Here is a 21,024-nt window from a genome sequence, read left to right on the forward strand (position 1 = left end):
CTGAAGCTGCGCTGCGCCCCCTCCACTAAGTGACGCTTTTGCCAGCTTGGTTGTAATTCGTGGGATTCATAACTCTTCCGCCAGTTTGTCCATATTCTGGAGCCATGATGTACTCACAGCAGCTGTCTTGGTAATTACAGTTCTGAGTTAAGTTTTAACCTCTCTCAAAGCTTGAGTTTCCTTATCTTAAAGGGACCCATCTGTGTGATCTCCAAGGGCCTTTCCAGCCACCTGTCCTGTGGTTTGAGTTATTTCCATAATCGATGCTGTGAACTCTTCCCGCTTTTAAGAAGGATGACAGGGGAGAAAATGGACGGTTCTGGAAGCTGAGTGAAGAGTAGACAACACAAGGAAAAAATACAGGCACAAAGAAGGGATTAGACTGAAGAGAAAAGGGAACTGAAGATGTCGTCAAGGAGGGGCAGAGGACTGCACTGGGTCTGCCCAAGGCAGGTGTTTATTTAACAGACTTCCATTTTGAGTGTACACAAAACATTTAAGGGAGCAAACAGTGCCAAGCCCTAGCTGATGAGCGAGAGCGAACCAGCATTCTGGTTTCAGATTAGGTGTCGTCGTGGGTCATGTTCAATTCCCAATCGTGCCACGTCTGGATGTGGACACAGGAAAGCAGCCCAGAAGGGGGAGGAGAGGGGAGTCCGTGGAGTTTCACTCATTACCTCATTTAATTGTCACCACAGGCCTGAGGCAACTTACACCCCTTTCCGGCCCAGGGAACAAGACTGCACAGAGGTCGGATCACCGTGCAAGGCAGAGCCGGGCTCCAGACCTTGAGTCGTCTGATTTCAAAGCCTACTCCTCTAACCCGCTGTGCAAATCTCCACCCGCCATCCCCGCCCCCAGACAGCCACACTGTCGTGACTACACACTCGGAGTTGCTCACCAAAGACTCACGTTAGCCCAGTTTCAAGAGAGAACAATGTAAGCTCCGCCCAGGTCAGAACGCTGGGAGCCCCCTGGCCAGGCGCGACCAAGTGCCCGGTCTCCAACAACGAACGGTAGCTTCAGGACTCAGCTCGCTTGCTCCCTCTCTCGAGGCTTTGCTTTCCTGTTTGTAGTGATTCTTGAGGAGGTTCTTTCTGTGTGGTGACAAAGGTGATCTTCCCCCAGGCTTGGGAGAAGAGGGCATAGACATCCTGGAGGGACTCCCATTGACCCGTCTTGGTTCCAACGCTGCTTCTCCCAGAAGCAGTCACTCTGACCAGGGGGTCTGGAACGGGCTTGTGTTCATACCTGCAGCTCCAGTAGGACATTCTTGGATGGTCACCTAATGGGGACAGAGAGCATTTTTGACCTGCTGTATCTTTTCAGAACATCTCTACTGGACATCTCAGCAGTTGCAGCGTCGGAACTAAAGGGATTTTGTCAAATTCCATTCGCAAGTCGGTGTGAGCCGGAGCTGACACACCTACCATCTAGTGTCTTGTGTGCTACAGCTGTTGTGAGAATGCACCTTACAGTGAGATAAAATAATTAGGAATTGATTCTTGGGTTTCTAGTTCTAAGAAATGACTTTCAGCCTTGGCCCTCAAGTGGAAAATTAAATTAGATTTTTAAAAAACGTTTTTCCCTATCCCAGAGATTTCATGAGCTCTGTCCCTTAATCTCGGCTGTGTTTCTTGGGTGTGAAATAGGGAGATCCTTGAAGGCTTTACTTTGGTCAAGGGTCTGTTTTTAATCTGTATTTGGTATGGACGGAAGTGACATTTATTAAATGGCTTTTTTTATCAGATACCTGTGCCTGATGATTTACATAAGCCGGCTCGTGTAATCCTCTCAAAACCTGTAGGGTAGGTGGTATTCTAACCATTTCACAGGTATTTATGCAGCGGTAGGGGGTAAGGTAGCATTTTTTAGCTTTTCCAACATGTTAGATAATTACAGAATGCCAAAAGAGCCCCAGTTATCATTAGAACAATTTCATGCACAAGTATACTCAAACAAGTTCAAGCAAATTATTCTATTTTCATTGTAACAGAGCTAAAGAGAGTTGATTTTGTATTCTTTTTTTTTTTTTTTTTTTTTTCGGTACACGGGCCTCTCACTGCTGTGGCCTCTCCCGTTGCAGAGCACAGGCTCAGCGGCCATGGCTCACGGACCCAGCCGCTCCGCGGCACGTGGGATCTTCCCGGACTGGGCCACGAACCCGCGTCCCCTGCATCGGCAGGCGGACTCCCAACCACTGCGCCACCAGGGAAGCCCTGATTTTGTATTCTTTAGGACTGTAACTTTTCCTCTGAAAAGTAGTTTTTAAAAAAAATTAAATCATGCCAAGTCTTGTTTATTTTTGCTTTGACACAGAGAAAGAGTATTGTAGAGGAGAGAACAGTCTTGAATGTCATAAAGAATGACGTTGTTTTGAAGGTGCGTTTAGACCTGGCACAGAAAGCCCTTCCCTGCACCACCGTTTGGAAGGAAACTTCTCAAACCTAGGATAGAATGAAACACCGTACCCGAGGGTGGCTGCTGTTTTACAAAAATTAGATAATGCATGTCTTGATATGTTTTGAACTACGTGAGCACCTATAGGAAAGGCTCCACTGACTGAGCACGCATCGCCACACCATGCCTCCTGGAGAGTCATGTTCTGCTGGAATGGCCTTGTTCTGTGCATTGTGTCATTGTCATCACAGTCCGTTGAAGAAAAGGGCACAGTATCTTTTTGTTTACAGATGTAAGTTTTGATGTGTCTGATCTGTCCATCTCCATGGGACCTGGGCCGCTTGGTCCCCCAGAGCCTCTGCCTGCAGCCGTAGGTACGCCTGCAGCTGCTGGCCTGGACAGATATTCCCAGACTCCTCCTTCCAGCTGCTCGCCTTCCTGGCAGGAGGCACAATGAGGGGCACTCAGGGGATCGTCTGTCTATCTAGCATAGACCCCAGTACAATTCAGGAAGATTTTTCTTTTTCTTTTTTTTTTAAAAATAAATTTATTTATTTTTGGCTGCATTGGGTCTTCGTTGCCGTGTGCAGGCTTCCTCTAGTTGGGGCGAGCAGGGGCTACTCTTCGTTGTGGTGCGTGGGCTTCTCATTGCGGTGGCTTCTCTTGTTGCGGAGCACAGGCTCTAGGCACGCGGGCTTCAGTAGTTGTGGCTCACGGGCTCTAGAGCGCAGCAGGCTCAGTAGTTGTGGTGCACGGGCTCAGTAGTTGTGCCTCACGGGCTCAGTAGTTGTGGCGCACGGGCTCAGTAGTTGTGCCTCACGGGCTCAGTAGTTGTGGCTCACGGGCTCTAGAGCGCAGCAGGCTCAGTAGTTGTGGCGCACGGGCTTAGTTGCTCCGTGGCATGTGGGATCTTCCCCGGACCAGGGATTGAACTGTGTCGCCTGCATTGGCAGGCGGACTCCCAACCACTGCGCCACCAGGGAAGTCCCAGGAAGATTTTTCTTATAAGGAACCCAGAGAGTCTGACTCGTATTTGCCTTCCTAGGATGCTCCACAGTTACCTGGAACTCAGTGTCTTCCCAAGCTGAACGTATGTTCTAAGAAAACGAAATTCCAACCACCCATGATATCCCTCTCAACTTCTCTCTCTGTGCCCATTTTCCAACCCTCAACCGCATACACACCTGATGCGAGCCACTCAGAGCACGTCTTGTCCAGACGTTCTCTTCCTTCCTGCGGCACAACTTGTCACGTCTCCATCCTCTCAGGGACCCTGTGCACGTTTCCCAGATGCTTCCAGAGTACGCGCCACCTCCTTTGGATGGCCCTCTGCTTCCCAAGGTGAACCTCTCGCCCCAGCCAGGCCAGCCTGCCGTCCATGTTTGCAGCATGCTCTTCCTCCCCTTCAGCTCTTGCCTTTCCTCTCTGGATGTTTTCAAATATCCCCTCCCTTGTGACTGGCTTCAAGCTCGACTTCTATGCTTCCTGATTTCCTGGCCCCCAGTTTGGACCATTCCCTTCGCTGTGCTTTGATGAGCTTACTGACCATAATATTCATGTTGCCTAAACTTACGCTTGGTTTTAGTGTTATTGCTTGGTCTGAATCTCATTTCCTTCTTCATTTCCTCAAAGATGAATAACCCAGGACCTCATATTTATCCCCATTACATTCACTGATGCTTCAGGTGAAGGAGGCTACTTTTTTTTTTTTATTAATTTTTATTGGAGTTTAGCTGCTTTGCAGTGTTGCATTAGTTTCTACTGTACAGCAAAGTGAATCAGCTCTACGTATACATATATCCCCTCTTTTTTAGATTTCCTTCCCATTTAGGTCACCACAGAGCATTGAGTAGAGTTTCCTGAGCTATACAGTAGGTTCTCATTAGTTATCTGTTTTATACATGGTATCAGTAGTGTATATATGTCAATCCCAGTCTCCCAGTTCCTTCCACCCTCCCTGCCCCCTTGGTATCCGTAAGTTTGTTCTCTCCATCTGTGACTCTATTTCCGCTTTGCAGATAAGTTCATCTCTACCATTTTTCTAGATTCCACATATAAGTGATATTATGTGATATTTGTTTTTCTCTTTCTGACTTAACTTCACTCTGATGACAATCTATCCAACCCTTTCTTTTCTCTCCAAGTAAATCTTCCGCTCCTGCGATTAGACTCCCCACTGCCTCATCACAGCCCCTGAGCCCCTGAGCCCCTGTCTGGACTGTCCTCACTCCTCCCCACAACCTAGAAAACCCTGGGGCCCTTCAGGTCCATTCAAGTCCTACCGCCTGCGATTAGACTGCCACGCTCTGCAAATGGCACTATTTCGTTGAAGGAGGCTACTTTTAATGTTGCATTGGCGCATTTTATTTTATAAGCAGTGTTGAGAGAATACTTGAGCATGCTCAGATTTTTGGAACTTGCACAGTTATATCATTATCTTGCTTTTAAATGTCCCTTTTAACTAAGTTCCCTCGGTCGGAAAAAAGGAAGCAAATCAACTGACATCACTAACCTTTAAAACTTTTAATTGTCTCAAACAGTGCTAATGCAGCAGGTACTCACTCTAAAATATGTTTCTGGGAATTCCCTGGTGGTCCAGTGGTTAAGACTCCACGCTTCCACTGCAGGGGGCTCAAGTTCGATCCCTGGTCGGGGAACTAAGATCCCACGTGCCTCACGTTGTGGCCAAAAAAATAAAATGTGTTTCCTTTGCTTTTGCCACTGGCGTTAACGACCAATAGAAATCTGTTTGTGAAACATCAGTATAACATTTTAAAAAGTCTAAACCTACAAAGATGTGTTTTTCAAAAGGAAAAATAGGCATGTTCCAGGGGATTGATACTTTTTTATCTTCCTCATGATTAAAATATAAATCACACATTTGTTAAGCTTTGGCTACAGAAAGTAAAAGATGGATTTCCCAGTTCTGTGCCTGAAGGCTAGAGTTCCACAGGCCGTCTGTGTTTTCATCCGGCCGTGTTTACCCACCTGCTTCCCTCCCAGCCAGTCCTTTTACTCTGAGGCTTTGCTCTGAAGTTTATTAGGTTTCCCAGTATCCTCAAACCTCATCCTTCAATTAACTTTCACGTTACCTTGTGTATTTATCTTCGTTCTCTGTCTAAAGATATTTCCACTAGGAGTTCTAGCTCTGAAATATTTAAAATATAGACTTCAAAGTCAGTGGAACCGTGCCAAGCATGCTTCATCTGAAGATAAATGGAAATGCTCTTGACACAGGGCAAAGTCAAGGCCCATTAACTTAAACAGGATGCAGTGTGTCTTAGGGAGGCTCGGCTTGGCCGTGTTTGTCGACAGAAGAGCAAGCCTTACGTTCAAACAAAAACAAACAGGTTTTACCTTATGAGTGGAGGGAGCGTTCCCGCTGGACACTGTCCCCCGGGCGCTCCCGGCCTCCTCCGTGGGCACCTCCTACCTCAGCGCCTGCTCTTGCAGCTGATGCTGCTGTACCTTGGGTACGGGCTGTGGAGGCTCCTGGGGACATGTCTGAGTGGGAACCAAAACCTAAATTTGTGTTGTCAGCCTGAGCTCAGCATAGCTGGTGACTGCAGGAAGATGCTAGACATTTGGAAGAGGCAGGGAGCAAACACTGTGGGTTTCCAAGGGGGTAACTATACACCCGACGTTGCCTGTTATGGAAAGTAATCATTCAGGGTCGTGGCATTCCCCTAGCAAAAATTGGGAGACTTCAGTTCCTTGTGTCGTGTTTTAAGTAAATCTTACGTAATGCCTAAAACAACATGAGTGCTCACTAAATATTACTGTCATCCTTCAGGGACTGACTCATTTTTGCTAGTTTGCAGTGAAGAGGTCGTTTCTGCTCCTGTCCAGATCCGCAAGAAGATGATGAACTTGGAGTGGATTGTCTATCCATTGGAATGATAACTATATCTGAGATCTAGTTTTAATTTGTTCAGAAACAGCCTTTGGCCAGAATCACATTCCATTCAAAGCAAGATATGCCTCCAGATCCCTGAGCCTGGGTATTGTTTTAGTTTTTTTTTTTTTTTTTTAACGACCATTTTTAAAGTCTTTATTGAATTTGTTAGAACATTGCTTCTGTTTTATGTTTTGTTTTTTTGGGCCACAAGGCTTGTGGGATCTTAACTCCCCGATCAGGGATCAAACCCACACCCCCTGCATTGGAAGGCGAAGTCTTAACCACTGGACCGCCAGGGAAGTCCCCTGGGTATTGTTAATGTTCCCAAAGAGATAAACAGTTTTACTTACTTTGGGGAGCTCAGAATCTCACTGACAACATAGGACATGCCACAAAACGGTTCATCACATACAACCTCGTGTTGACCTGGTGCACAAGTGAATGGCTCAGGAAAGAAAACCCCACAGGTAGACTGGGGTGGTTGGGAAAAGTGTCTGAAGGCGGTAGGACTTGAATGGACCTGAAGGGCCCCAGGGTTTTCTAGGTTGTGGGGAGGAGTGAGGACAGTCCAGACAGGGGCTCAGGGGCTGTGATGAGGCAGTGGGGAGTCTAACTGCAGGAGCGGAAGATTTACTTGGAGGGAAAAGAAAGGGTTGGAATAGTAAGATGGGGCCACGTTGTGGAGGTTACTCTAAGGACATGGGTTTTTATCCCAGGGCTAGTGATTTGCCGAAGGTTTGATGAGCAAAGTAACACAACAAAAGTTTTTTGGAAGATCTACCTGATGGGAAGTTACAGGATGGATTGGCGTGGGGAGTGACATGAGTGTGGCAGCTTGTATAGATAGAACCGGGGAGAAAGCAGGTCTGGGAGAGCAGAGGAGAAGTCAGAAATGGGACTTGATTAGGCCTGGAGATTCCCAGGTTCTGCCCTGGGAAGAAGGGAGAGGCCAGGATGGAAGCTGCTAAGTGCAAGCAGTTAGCAAGAGTCAGAGTGAGCGGTGGGTGGAAACGAGGTCAGTGGTCAGGAGCTAGGATACCCACCCCCTCACCAGCCATATAAAATGGTACACAGGAACCAAAAGGATAGGACAGGACAGGTGAGTAGCTTGAGCAGTCAGGGACCCACTGGAGCAGGTACGCACCATGGGGATGGACAGTCAGTGGTGGTGCGGATTCCAGGAAGACCTCTGAGGAACAGACCCTGGGTACCAGTGGGGATGTTCATCATGGGGCAATGGTCATTACACTGAACCGACAGGCAGCTCCTGATCAACTGACCACAAGATGCCACCACAGAGCAACAAAAATGGTGTCAGAAACGTGATCCTCTGGACACCGTCTCCAAGATAGAAGTGACAGGGCTTAGTGACAAAGTCTATGTGAGAGGCAAAGACTGAAGTTCATCCTAACTCTTAAGCCTGTGAGGTAGAGGGTAGAGTGATAGGTAGAAATGGAAAGATGTGGGGAGCGACTAGGAAGAGTCCGGTCTGGGAGGTGTTGAGTGTGCAGTGCTGGGATGCTCAGGAAGAAATATCAACAGAAAGGAGAGGGTCCGGGGGCTGGAGCAGAGGCGAGATATCGGGAGTGAATCAGCACATTGTAGAAACCCTCGCCACCCGTGTATTCCGTTAACACGTATTTACTGCACGATTACTATAGAACAGACGCTGTGCTATGCTAGGGTCTGGCACTGGGAGAGTTCAACAAGGGACTACATAGGAAAAGATTCCAGAGGAGGGTGAGGACTGACCTTTGAGGGATGCCCAGGTAAGTGTGGGAGAAGAGAGAGGAGTGAGCAAAGGAAACAGAAGAGCGAGAAGAATCTGGCCAGTGTGATACTGGGGCAGCCACAGGCGAAGAGCATTTAAAGAATGGCATGGTCGTCTATAGCTAAAGTTGACTGAGCACCGCTCCCTGACGCAGAAACACTCCACCCTTCACACCATCCCTTGAAAGGCAGCAGAGCCTTCGCTGACCACCAAACGCACCACCCACCTGGGAGCCCTCTCTGATCCTGACCCCCAGGGTCCCACATAACAACTCACGTGGCGTGCCTTAGTTACTGCGCTGCATTTTGAGTTTTCTAGTTTGTGTTTATCAGAACCCACCCTGACTTTTGCCCCCTTCACTCTGGGTCATCCAAGTATTTCTACGAATTTACAGGTGAGCTGTTGCTTGAGTTTTCTCTTTACTAAAGTCTTTTCCTCTGTGGGCGTTTTCTTCCTCCTTTTTAAACTGCTGGTGTCACATACGTGTTCTGCAGATTTTTTTTTAAAATTTTTATTGGAGTGTAGTTGCTTTACAATGTTGTGTTAGTTTCTGCTGTACAGCAAAATGAATCAGCTCTACGTATATATATATATATCCCCTCTTTTTTTAAATTTCCTTCCCATTTAGGTTACCACAGAGCATTGAGTAGAGTTCCCTGTGCTATATATATATATAGTAGGTTCTCATTAGTTATCTATTTTATACATAGTATCAATAGTGTATATAAATCAATCCCCATCTCCCAATTCATCCCCCCCCTTCCCCCCTTGGAGTCCATACATTTGTTCTCTGTGCCTGTCTCTATTTTTGCTTGGCAATAATTTCATCTGCACCATTTTTCTAGATTCCATGTATGAGCAATATTATACGATATTTGTTTTTCTCTTTCTGACTTACTTTACTCTTGTGACAGTCTCTAGGTCCATCCACGCCTCTGCAGATGACACCTTTGGGCTCTACCAGCTCCCTGTCTGACTTCTGAAACCCTGCTGCCCAGTCTGTGCCTAGGTTTGCTTTTGTTTCTTTTGTTTTCTGGTCCTACCTGTCCCACACATGCAGACTTCCTGATTCCGCTGCCTAACCAACCCCTTGATACAACGTCCGACAGCTTTCACCCCCTCCACCTCCTCAGACCTGTAGCTCATCCTGACCTCAGTCCTTAGCTCTGGGACTCTTCCCTGCTGGTCTTCCCTGTGCAGCACCATATGCTATGTCTCGAGCTCCTTAGAGAGAAAAAATGTTACTTCCAAGACCTAATGGGTTCTGAGCCGTCTCAGGCTCATCTGTAGACTCTGATGAGAAGCGTCATGAATTCCATCTTCTAGGCTGTACAGTAAGCCCCCTACATACAAACGAGTTCAGTTCTGAGAGCGCGTTCGTAAATCCAATTTGTTCATAAGTCCAACAAAGGTACCCACCTAACACAGTCGGCTCTATAGTACTGTACTGGAATAGGTTTATGATACTTTTCACGCAAATAATACATAAAAGACAAACAAAAAATAAACCTTTTTAATCTTACAGTACAGTACCTTGAAAAGTACAGTAGTACCAGCTACATCACCGTTGCTTTTACGCTTGACTCTGGACATCCTGGGCTTGAAATAAAGAAACTGTGCTACTGGAATCTGTACAGTACCCTACAGTAAAGTACACAGAAGCACAGCCACTTGCAAAGGATGCACGCAGGTGACAATATACACCAGACACATGAACTAACGTATGTGATTGGTTCGCATCTTTGAAAGCTCGCAACTTGAGGGTTCATATGTAGGGGACTTAAGGTACTTGGTGCTCTGGCCGTTTGGGTAGAGCCGTGGTCTCCGTGGTGGGAAGAGGATCCATCCACTGCCTGCCCCACCCCCACCCCTTCTCCTCTGGCAGTTCTTCTCACCTAAGTCTGGGGGCTGGGGATTGATAAAAGCAGGATGGTCAGGAGGTCCAGGATTCTGGGGGGCTTGTAACACTGGGAATTGAAGACCAGATGGACTGTGCTTGGGTATGGGACTTACAGAATCAGAATTCTAGCCTGGGAGAAATTTGAGGGATTAGAGCTTATGATCGAGTCAAAGAAGGGCTAAGGAACGGTACTCAAGAGGAGACTCTTAGAGATGGAGACCTTTGTTTTGTACGATATTGATGTTTAAGATGCTGTGAAACTAGGGCCTCTTCATTGGCAGCCTTGGAATTCTGATCATTAGTATCAGGACCGCCAGACCCAATTATAGCTCTTGTATAGATACATGTCTCAGCCGTTCCATATAGCCACACGCCAAGGGTCAGATCTGAGTGTCGGGACCTGCCGTGGGTCCCCAGGGCCGGCTGTGGTAGTCCTAGACGTACCCCAGCAGGAGACGATGATGCACTAACTTGAGACTCTGCTATAAGATGAATGCATTGAATCTCACTGGCTAAGAATGGCTTTTCCCTAGAGATCCATGTGCAGACAACACCTACTTACATATTTAAGTCAGGCCTGCAGATTGCATGAGGAGGTCCAGGGAGAGTCTGCCTAGAACGTGTGTCTGTCTGACATGCAAATATAGCTGTAGTTGACTCATAGCAAATGAAGGCCTTTGTCCACATGGCTTTTACCCTGGCCTGACCTTGAATCTCTTGCCTCATCTGCTGTGACATCCTGTGTCCTAATGACTCAGAATTAGACCTGGCTTCTGCTTGTCTCCCCATACTTTTGTATACATTCCTTGCCTCCCCAACTGGACTATAAGCTCCTTCTGCACCCCCAGAGGTTCCATGCCTAGTCCAAAAGAGGTGCTCAGTAACTACTTTTTTGAATGCATTATTTAAAAAAAATAGGTGACATCTTCCAGGTGTAGAAACGAATCCACAGTTTGCATAATCAGCAAGCTAATCGGTCACTGCCAGAAGTAAGTTTAGATCTTTAGCTGAATTTGTCATGTCACCGTCCACTCCTTTTCATAATTTGTCTTCATCCTGACTTTGGTCACTGGATTGGCAACAGAGGGGAATATAGTTTTTAGAATTCTACCTGACGACTGAGTTATTGAGAAGGTTTTGAGGGGAGAAAATAACGAATTTGGTTTTAGACACATTGAGTTTGGAATTTATCCATCACAGATAACAGTATTAAATTCATAGCCTCCCCACTCACTTGACCTTGGACAAGTTACTTAACTTTTACTATCAAGTTCCTCAGATATAAAACGGGGACAAGAATATCCCCCTCCCAGGATCACTGGAAGATGGAATGAGGCGTGAGGTCAGGGCCAGCACTGAGAACCAAGGCGGGCGCAAGGGACATTGTATTTGATCCACCTCCCTTCCCTTCAGGCAGGGGGGCATTCTGCTCTGTCTCAGGACAAAGGCCAGCGCTGGAAGTAAATATTTGAGAATCGCCAGCAGAGAGTTAATAGTTGAGGCCTGGGATTCAGTGAAATCATTTGGAGACAACATGTAAGAGTGCAATAGGAAGGGGACTTCCCTAGCGGTCCAGTGGTTAAGACTCAGCGCTTCCACTGCAGGGGGCACGGGTTCGATCCCTGGTCAGGGAACTAAGATCCCGCATGCTGTGTGGTGCGGCCACATAAAATTTAAAATAAAACAAAAGCAAAAAAAAAAAAAAAAAAGAATGCAGTAGGAAGTCTACAGCAGGAGGAGTGGAGTCAGGGAAGGGGCCAAGCCCGCTGGTGGTGGGGACGGGGGAGGAACTAAGAGCGGCTCAATGTCTCAGAGGCCCAGGAATGGAGTTGAAGAAGAAAGGCATCATTCTTAGCGTGAACTGCCGAGGAGAAGTCAAATTGGATGAGGGGGCTTCCCTGGTGGCGCAGTGGTTGAGAGTCCGCCTGCCGATGCAGGGCACACGGGTTCGTGCCCCGGTCCGGGAGGATCCCACATGCCGCGGAGCGGCTGGGCCCGTGAGCCGTGGCCGCTGAGCCTGCGCGTCCGGAGCCTGTGCTCCGCAACGGGAAAGGCCGCAGCGGTGAGAGGCCCGCGTACCACCAAAAAAAAAAAAAAAAATTGGATGAGGAGGGGGAAAAAGCAGTTGGACCCGGCATTTCTGATAGCAGCTTTCGGGACATTGTGGGAGGAGAGGGTGGGTTTCAGGGGCCTTTGTTAGGGTTGAGGATGCAGTAGGGAAGCAGAGGTAAGAGATGGGGCCATCACTTAAAGGATGAAGCACCCGTGAAGACAGGCCCTTTCTTAGATTCAGAGACTTGGAGACGTGTGTTGCGTTGGGAATAAGACTGGAATTCGGCGTGGGTGGGGATGAAATTCTCAAAGTCCTGGGAGGGTGGGAATCCAGCGCTCAGGTGGAAGGATAGCCCTGGGATGGAAAAGCAGTGCCTCTTCCAGACACGCCAGGGAGCAGGGGGAAACAGCAGAGGAAGGAGAGCTGGTAGGCGTAGGACGGGAGGGACGGCGTCCTTGTCTCCCGATTGAAGTCACCCACCCAGCGACTAGTGTGTTTGTAGCTGAGCAATGCAGAAGTTCACTTGTAAAAGCCTGCCTTGGGGATTGGACGCATTGAAGAAAACATTGTTTGTAGGCCGATGCTGCCGTTCCTCCCGTCCCTGTATCTTGCCCACAAAGGTGGTACGAGCGAGAAGAAATCACTTTTAATGTTTTGCTATCGTCGTACCCGAAAATAGCAAATTCTAAGTAAAAACGCAGAAAATCCTGCCTGCCTGTGTGTCATGTCTGCCTGCTACAAAACTGTCCTGTTCCAGGTTGGGAGGGTTTAACATCTGTTTTACTTTAGGATAAAGGTTTTGGACTTTGGGATTGTTGACGTTTTTGAAGAAAATACTTTGCACTTAAATCCTGCTCTTTTGTGAAAAGCTGTGGTCTTTAAATACCCTGTATTTCACACGGACTTAGTAATAGATTCCCTTTACCATCTCTCTTTTTATCCTTTATCTTTTCATTGAATTTGAGAGGTAAAAGGTCTATAGGATCTGGTCTGACCCTTTTTACTCAGTATCAAACAATGGTTAGTTTGAGGAATCCACAAACCCGCTGGAATTTCTACGTATGGAAGATTTCTAAGTAAGGGGAATTTACATTTTTAAAAAGTCCCAAGAAATTCAGATACTTCTCACTTTGGAACCGTTGGTATAGAGGTCATCAGTCTTCTGGCTTTTTTTTTTGTCAAAAACAACACCCTAGTGGTACCATGAAAAGGACCCTCCACTTCAACATCCTCATCTGCAGGCGGTGGGTGTTGGAACAGAGGCCTCTTAGAGTTTTCCCGAAAATCTTCCATACCTTCAAAGAATTAGCCCCCATCCCCACCTCCTAGGCATCTCATGTGTTGTCAGACAGTATAATAAACAGTCTAATAAACAGGGAAGAACAGTGGAAAAGTCCTCAATGTAATACTGACGAATCTGAACACTTCACTAGCATGTTACAGTTTTCAAAACCTTTTCAAATACAGACACTGTAAAGAAAGCTTGCTGACTCCAGGCAAAAAGGTCCGGCAATACCGTTTCCTTTATTTATTTATTTTAACAAATCACTACCTAATAATTATCCGGATTAGAAATGAAAATTTGAAAGAAGAAACATTACCATTATTATCATTTTAATATATTACTTTCAAGTCCCTTTTCCATATATAGATTTTGTTGGAAGGAACATAGTTGTGACCCTGTTTTTTGTAGGCTGCTTTTTATGGAACATTTCAACATGAGTTTTCCCCACATTAGCTCTTGAGACATAATTTTTAATGGCCTCGTGTTTCCTTAGGAGATTTGTTTTTAGCACAAAATCTATCATGAGTTGTAACAGTTTTGAGGAGGGTTGTCTCCATATCTGAAATATCTGGCGAACTTTTTAAAAATATTTTTTGTTGCGAAATATAACAGATAGAAGTAGGCAGATAGAAATGTTCATAAGATGTACATATCTGGCTTAATGAACTGTAAAAGGAACACTCGTGACAAGACACAGACTATAGGGACTTCCCTGGCGGTCCAGTGGTTAAGACTCCATGCTTCCACTGCAGGGGGCGAGGGTTCGAGTCCTGGTCAGGGAACTAGGATCCGGCATGCAGAGTGGCGTAGCCAAAAAAAAAGACATAGACTATAACCAGCAGTCTATAAGCCCCCCCAGAATGACATGCTTCTTCCCAGCCATAACCTGTTCCCCTCCCCCATCCTTAACCGCTATCCTGGTTTTTAGGGCTTCACTTCCTTGCTTTTCTTTCAGTTAAGTATCCCTAGACAGTAAAGTTGAATTTAGGTGGGTTTAAGTTTTTTGCACAGGGTGTTGTATAGCATGTGTTCTCTTGTGTCTGCCCCTTCTGCTTAACAGCAAGCCTTTAAGATTCATCAGCGTTGCCCTGTGATATTCTGTGGCACGACTTCACCCCCATCCACTTATCCGCCCTCCTGTTGACACCCCTTAGGGTTGTCTCCAACCGCTCACAAATGGTCTTGAAGACATTTCTAATCTGTGGTGAATATACCTGGGAGTAGAATTGCTAGGTCACTGGGTACGTGTTATTATGTCTTCACTTTTACTTTTTGTAAACGGCTTCTATCAACTTAACAACCCCATCAGGAGTGAATGAAAGTTCCTGTGGTCACATTTTTGTCAACACTTGATATTGTCAACTTTTAAATTTTTGTTAGTATCACATTGTGGTTTTCATTGGTGAAATTTCATTTCATTTTTACTAATGAAGTTGAGTTTCCCTCCCTCCCTCCCTCCCTCCCTCCCTTCCTCCCTTTCTTCCCTCCCTGCCATTTAGATTTCTTCTTTTATGAAATGCCCATTTTGTAAAATGCTGCTTTTCTGTATTTGGTCATTTTTTCCCCCACTGATGTGTTCTTTATATTTTGTAGATGTGAGCCCTTTGTTGGTTATACGTGTGGCAAATATCTTTTCCCACTTGCCTTTTTACTTTCTTACTGATGTCTTCTGATGACCGGATGTTCTTTATTTTAATGTCATGCCAGTTGTCATATTTTCCCCTATTTAATGGCTACTGTTTTACGTGATGAAGTTTTCCAGTGAAAACGTTCAGTTGCAAAGTGTTTGTTGTCATTAAGGCTACGAATGTCTGTGTGTCAAAGGTGGAATTTGTTGAGATTGGTACTGGGTGTGTCCTGGTGCCTGTGAGTGGAAAGCTGAAAGCTGAGGGTCCTTCAGTGAAATACTCAGGCTTCTCCATAAGGCGTTTCAAGATCATGATCTCAGAGGATGGACAGATTCAGGGCCCTCAAGAGAAAAGGCTGTTCCAGTAACCACACACCCACCTCTGCTCCTTGAGTCTGTGCCCATTTCTCCTTTACTTATTCAGTGTGGCCCCCAAGGTCCATGGAGCAGGATATAAAACAGAGTATCAAGATACTGAGAAAAACACCCGTCGGAATGGCCATCATCAAAAAATCTACAAACAGGGGCTTCCCTGGTGGTGCAGTGGTTGAGAGTCTGCCTGCTGATGCAGGGGACGCGGGTTCGTGCCCCAGTCCGGGAAGATCCCACATGCTGCGGGGCAGCTGGGCCCGTGAGCCCTGGCCGCTGAGCCTGTGCGTCCGGAGCCTGTGCTCCGCAACGGGAGAGGCCACAACAGTGAGAGGCCCGCGTACCGCAAAAAAAAAAAAAAAAAAAATCTACAAACAATCAATGCTGGAGAGGGTGTGGAGAAAAGGGAACCCTCTTACACCGTTGGTGGGAATGTAAACTAATACAGCCACTATGGAGAACAGTATGGAGGTTCCTTAAAAAACTAAAAATAGAACTACCATATGACCCAGCAATCCCACTACTGGGCATATACCCTGAGAAAACCATAATTCAGAAAGAGTCATGTACCACAATGTTCATTGCAGCACTATTTACAATAGCCCAGGACATGGAAGCAACCTAAGTGTCCATTGACAGATGAATGGATAAAGAAGATGTGGCACGTATGTACAAGGAATATTACTCAGCCATAATAAGAAATGAAAGTGAGTTATTTGTAGTGAGGTGGATGGACCTAGAGTCTGTCATACAGAGTGAAGTCAGAAAGAGAAAAACAAATACCATATGCTAACACATATATATGGAATCTGAAAAAAAAGATTCTGAAGAACCTAGGGGCAGGACAGGAATAAAGATGCAGACGTAGGGAATGAATTTGAGGCCACGGGGAGGGGGAAGGGTAAGCTGAGACGAAGTGAGAGAGTGGCATGGACATATATACACTACCAAACGTAAAATAGATAGCTAGTGGGAAGCAGCCGCATAGCACAGGGAGATCAGCTCGGTGCTTTGTGACCACCTAGAGGGGTGGGATAGGGAGGTGGGAGGGAGACGCAAGAGGGAGGGGATATGGGCATATATGTATGCACATAGCTGATTCACTTTGTTATACAGCAATTATACTCCAATAAAGATGTTAAAAAAAAAAGATACTGAGAAAATAGGTTCGACTATAACGATAATACTCATTACTGGGATAGGTTATCCTATGTGATTCTCATCATTCCACAAATTTGATCAAAGAAGGTATGGGCGAGTCTGATGCCATTTCAATACGGAAGTCTTCTGCTTTATTTTTGATTTTTAGTATTAATCATCTCTTAATCCTCTGTCCTTCAGTAACTGCATTCAGTTTTCATTTTCCTCTTCCTCTTCCTTTTTTGATTTATGATCTATTTGTTTATCATTAATAGCAAAATATCCTGCCACGGGACGGCCACTGTGGAAAGACCCTACACTTCACATGTGAGGTTTGGAGGTGCTCTTACCTTCAGGTGCCTTCTGACCTCCACACCCCGCCACATGCAGCATCCCATGGCCCTCGTGCTTTGGGATGTTATAGCCTACTTTTGATGCAAATTGTGGGGGGAGAAGGAGACCCCTAATCTTATTTTTTTGTTGTTGTTGTTTGTGGTACGCGGGCCTCTCCTGTTGCGGAGCACAGGCTCCAGATGCGCAGGCTCAGCGGCCATGGCTCACAGGCCCAGCCGCTCCGCAGCATGTGGGATCCTCCCGGACCGGGGCACGAACCCGTGTCCCCTGCATCAGCAGGCGGACTCTCAACCACTGTGCCACTAGGGAAGCCCAACCGTTTTTTAATAACCTGTTCTTCCAACTGAAATGAAGCCCAGGCAAGAACGTCAGACAAAACGTGCATCTTGGGAGCCCCCTCCACAGGCACAGTTGTATTAGATGGTGTCAAAGTTCAAAGGGCTGGGGCCACACAGAAACTTCCCTGTAGAAAGAGAGGGTGCATCCTCGTTCTGAGCAGGTGATTTCCTACCTGCATCTGGGGAGGAGAGCATCTCTTTTTTGTTGGTTGGTTTGTCTTCGATTTTTACATTCCTGTTTCCCCTTCCCTGTAGGATTCTTAATAGTCCCTTACCTATCTCCCTGCTCCCTTTTTATGCTCTGTCATGCCCTGCGTGCTGCAGGAAGATGAATCTTCACGAAGCACAGCCTTGTTCCTGTCCCCTTGACCTGAACGTCTCCAGTGGCCCCTCACCTCCTCCAGGACAAGCTCTACCTCCTTATCTTCCCCCTGATGGCCTGCCCAGCCTCGCCTCAGCCCTCCAGCCCCCCAAGCTGCTCCCTGGACTCCACCCTGGCCCTGTGTGACTTCATGCTGCTTACTGACGGTCCTTTTTATCCCCACGTGTTCAGCTCCTGTCCGCCCCTCTCGGCACAGCCCAGATGTCGCCTCTCTATAAAGCACAGAACAGCACTTACCAGCCAGAAATAGCCATTCCCTCCCCAGATTCCTTCCTAAGGGCCCCCATTTTCCTGTGAAGTTTGAGGGAGCCTGAGGGGGAGGCAGCTCAGTGAAATCCTGCCACCCGCCTCAGCTCTAGACTGACAGTTCTTTTCACTGAAGGCTGTTATCAGAAAGCATGTCCTAGGGATAAACCATAATGGAAAAGTATATTTTAAAAAAAGAATGTATAGGACTTCCCTGGTGGTGCAGTGGTTGAGAATCTGCCTGCCAATGCAGGGGACACGGGTTCGAGCCCTGGTCTGGGAAGATCCCACATGCCGCGGAGCAACTAAGCCCATGCGCCACGACTACTTGAGCCTGTGCTCTAGAGCCCGTGAGCCACAACTCCTGAAGCCCGTGCACCTAGAGTCCGTGCTCCGCAGCAAGAGAAGCCGTTGCAATGAGAAGGACGTGCGTTGCAAGGAAGAGTAGCCCCCGCTCGCCGCAACTAGAGAAAGCCCCAGCACAGCAACGAAGACCCAATGCAGCCAAAAATAAACAAATAAATAAATACTTTTTTAAAATTAAAAAAAATGTATATGTGTATAACTGAGTCACTTCGCTGTATAGTAGACGTTGGCACATTATAAATCAACTACTTCAATTAAAAATAATAATGTAATAATAATAAAAAACTACATTACCCAGCAAAAAAAAAAAAGAAAAGAAAGAAAAGAAAGCACGTCCTACTGCCCTGTAAACTACAGTGGGTATTTATGCAAAGAAGTTGGAATCGTTGGGTTATAGCCTTCAACTTCACCAGATAATATCACATTATCTTCCCAAGGGCTCATACCAATTTATATTCCTGCAGCAATGTCACAGACTTCCACTTTTCCATGTCCTTGCTATATCCCTTGACATTGTCTGACTTCTTAGTTTTTGCCTTTCTTTTAGGTGTAAAAAAATAAATTGTGGATTTAATTTGCATGTTCACATACTAACGAGGTTGAGCATCACATCTTTTGTTTTTAAGTTTTAAAAATTTTTTTATTTATCATTATTTATTTTTGGCTGCGTTGGGTCTTCATTGCTGCTCACGGGCTTTCTGCAGTCGCGGCGAGCGGGGGCTACTCTTTGTTGAGGTGCGCGGGCTTCTCACTGCGGTGGCCTCTCCTATTGCGGAGCACGGGCTCCACGTGCGTGGGCCTCACCAGTTGTGGCACGGCGGGCTTGGTAGTTGTGGCTCGTGGGCTCCAGAGCGCAGGCTCAGCAGTTGTGGCGCATGGGCCCAGCTGCTCCGCAGCATGTGGGATCTTCCCGGACCAGGGCCCAAACCTGTGTCCCCTGCATTGGCAGGCAGATTCTTAACCACTGCGCCACCGGGGAAGCCCGAGCATCACATCTTTTTACGTGTTTATTAGGCATCATGTTTTCTTTTCTGCGATATGTCTTCATTTCTTTGGTCTGCCTTTTTCTTCTTTATTTCTATGTACTCTTAATATATTCTGGATATCCTTTGTAGGTTCATAAGTAGCGTACCTGTTTTCCTGGGATTCATCTGTTTTGTTCCTCCATCACATCTGGGATGCTCGTCCTTCTGCTTGGGCCAGGGTAGCTCACCATCACGTCTCCTCCCCACCAACGGGAAGGGGAGGGCGTGGAGCCTTCCGTTTAAAGTTATGGCCTGCAGGTTGTCCATGTCACTTTTGCTCACAGCCCACGCCCAAAGCTTAGTCGTCTGCACACCAGGCTGCCAGACAGGCCAGGAAATGAAGCCTGTATTCCACGCAGCTGTTTACCCAGCTAAACCTTGGCGGACAGTGGAGGAGGAGACCATTGATGGATTGAAAGACTCGGAAGGGTTAAACCCCAAGGAGAGGCTATAGAAAATATATTTGCCTTTAAATTAATTGTCTCCCAGTACCTTTTCCTGATGATAAATGTTCATTTCTTTTGTATTTTATTAAAACCTCATTTCAAGGACTCTAATAATATTATGATCTAGCAAACATGCTTCTGTTTTTATTTCAGAAATACATTTAGGATGGTCAGAGAAACTCAGGAGGGGAGAGTAGGAAATGAAATGACTCTGGGAACACTGAAGTGAAGTTTATGATGCATTCATGTAGTTAATTTCCAGAAAAAAATGGCATGTTTATTATTTTTGCAAAAATTGTGGAGGACAGAATCTCAGTCACTTAGTCCTGAGATAGGCCCCTAACATTTTTGTGGCGTTCACATCCATCTTCAGCTATAGGGTACCCGTGAGATGATGTGGTTCGAAACTGGCAGGTGTGGGAGTTTTGTGAGTTCATGATACTGTGCTGTTGGTCTCACTCTCTTTTTCTTTCACACATCAGCTAACGGCCCGTGCCCTCTGATTTCTCCAGGTATGGCGTAAGTCCCGAGAACATCATCCTGTATGGTCAGAGCATCGGGACTGTCCCCACGGTAGACCTGGCCTCCAGGTACGAGTGTGCAGCCGTAATTCTCCATTCGCCTCTGATGTCTGGATTGCGCGTGGCTTTTCCCGATACCAGGAAAACGTACTGCTTTGATGCTTTCCCCAGGTAAGCTCACTCCTGTCCAACAAGTGCTAAGGCGTCCGGTGACCCAGCTTCACATCAGATGCCACCGTTAATTGTGGGCTACTAATAAGTGTCTCCTGAATGCAGCCGGACGTCAGCCCCTGTGCTGCGCTCCTCAGGGAACGTGGAGGTGGATATGACATGTACACCAGCCGGAAACCTGGTCCTCTGGGCTGGACTCATTTGTAAAACAATCTACCAGATGATGTATAAGGACCTTGCTTGTACCGATATCCAGGATTAATTGGTTTAGCTGGACGTGCAGGATAAAAAAAAAAGTGCCCACATGTCTTAAAGGAACATCTAGTTCAGTGTTCTTTCATTCGCTCAGATGGACATGTATTGCTGAATCACGAGAGCTAAATGCAAAATCTGTGATGAGGCCATTAGCATGGTCTAGACACTCAAAGAAAAACCGCAAACATCCCCAATTTTGAAATTTCTGTTACGTTTTCAGTCAGGCCGATAGGTAAGAGAAAAAGTGACGTGAGCTATTTGCGAGCTGGTAATGGGCTGCAGGGACCGCGTAAGTGGATGGTCCTTCCCTCCCCTCCCCACCGCCCCAGACCAGTGCGACCACTCATTCCTCCTGCCGCCCACTTGTGCCTGAAGACCCCCTCCCCTGCAGAGGGGCCGGCACCCTCCGCTGGAGGCGTGTGCATGAGAGCCCCCAGCCGGGCCCCCTCCTGCCGGCGCCCCAGGGGCAGCAGAGCC

At 46.8% G+C, this 21,024-nt stretch overlaps 1 protein-coding gene across 1 annotated transcript in view; it reads left to right on the forward strand.

Annotated features, from left to right (window-relative positions):
• ABHD17C (abhydrolase domain containing 17C, depalmitoylase) overlaps positions 1–21,024 on the forward strand; it is a 57,063-nt gene that overhangs the window by 31,437 nt on the left and 4,602 nt on the right. Inside the window, 1 exon segment of the mRNA XM_079914106.1 lies at positions 20,113–20,292. Coding sequence (XP_079770232.1) covers positions 20,113–20,292 — 180 coding nt within the window.

Source organism: Stenella coeruleoalba (assembly GCF_951394435.1).
Source record: "Stenella coeruleoalba genome assembly, chromosome: 2".
NCBI lineage: Eukaryota > Metazoa > Chordata > Mammalia > Artiodactyla > Delphinidae > Stenella > Stenella coeruleoalba.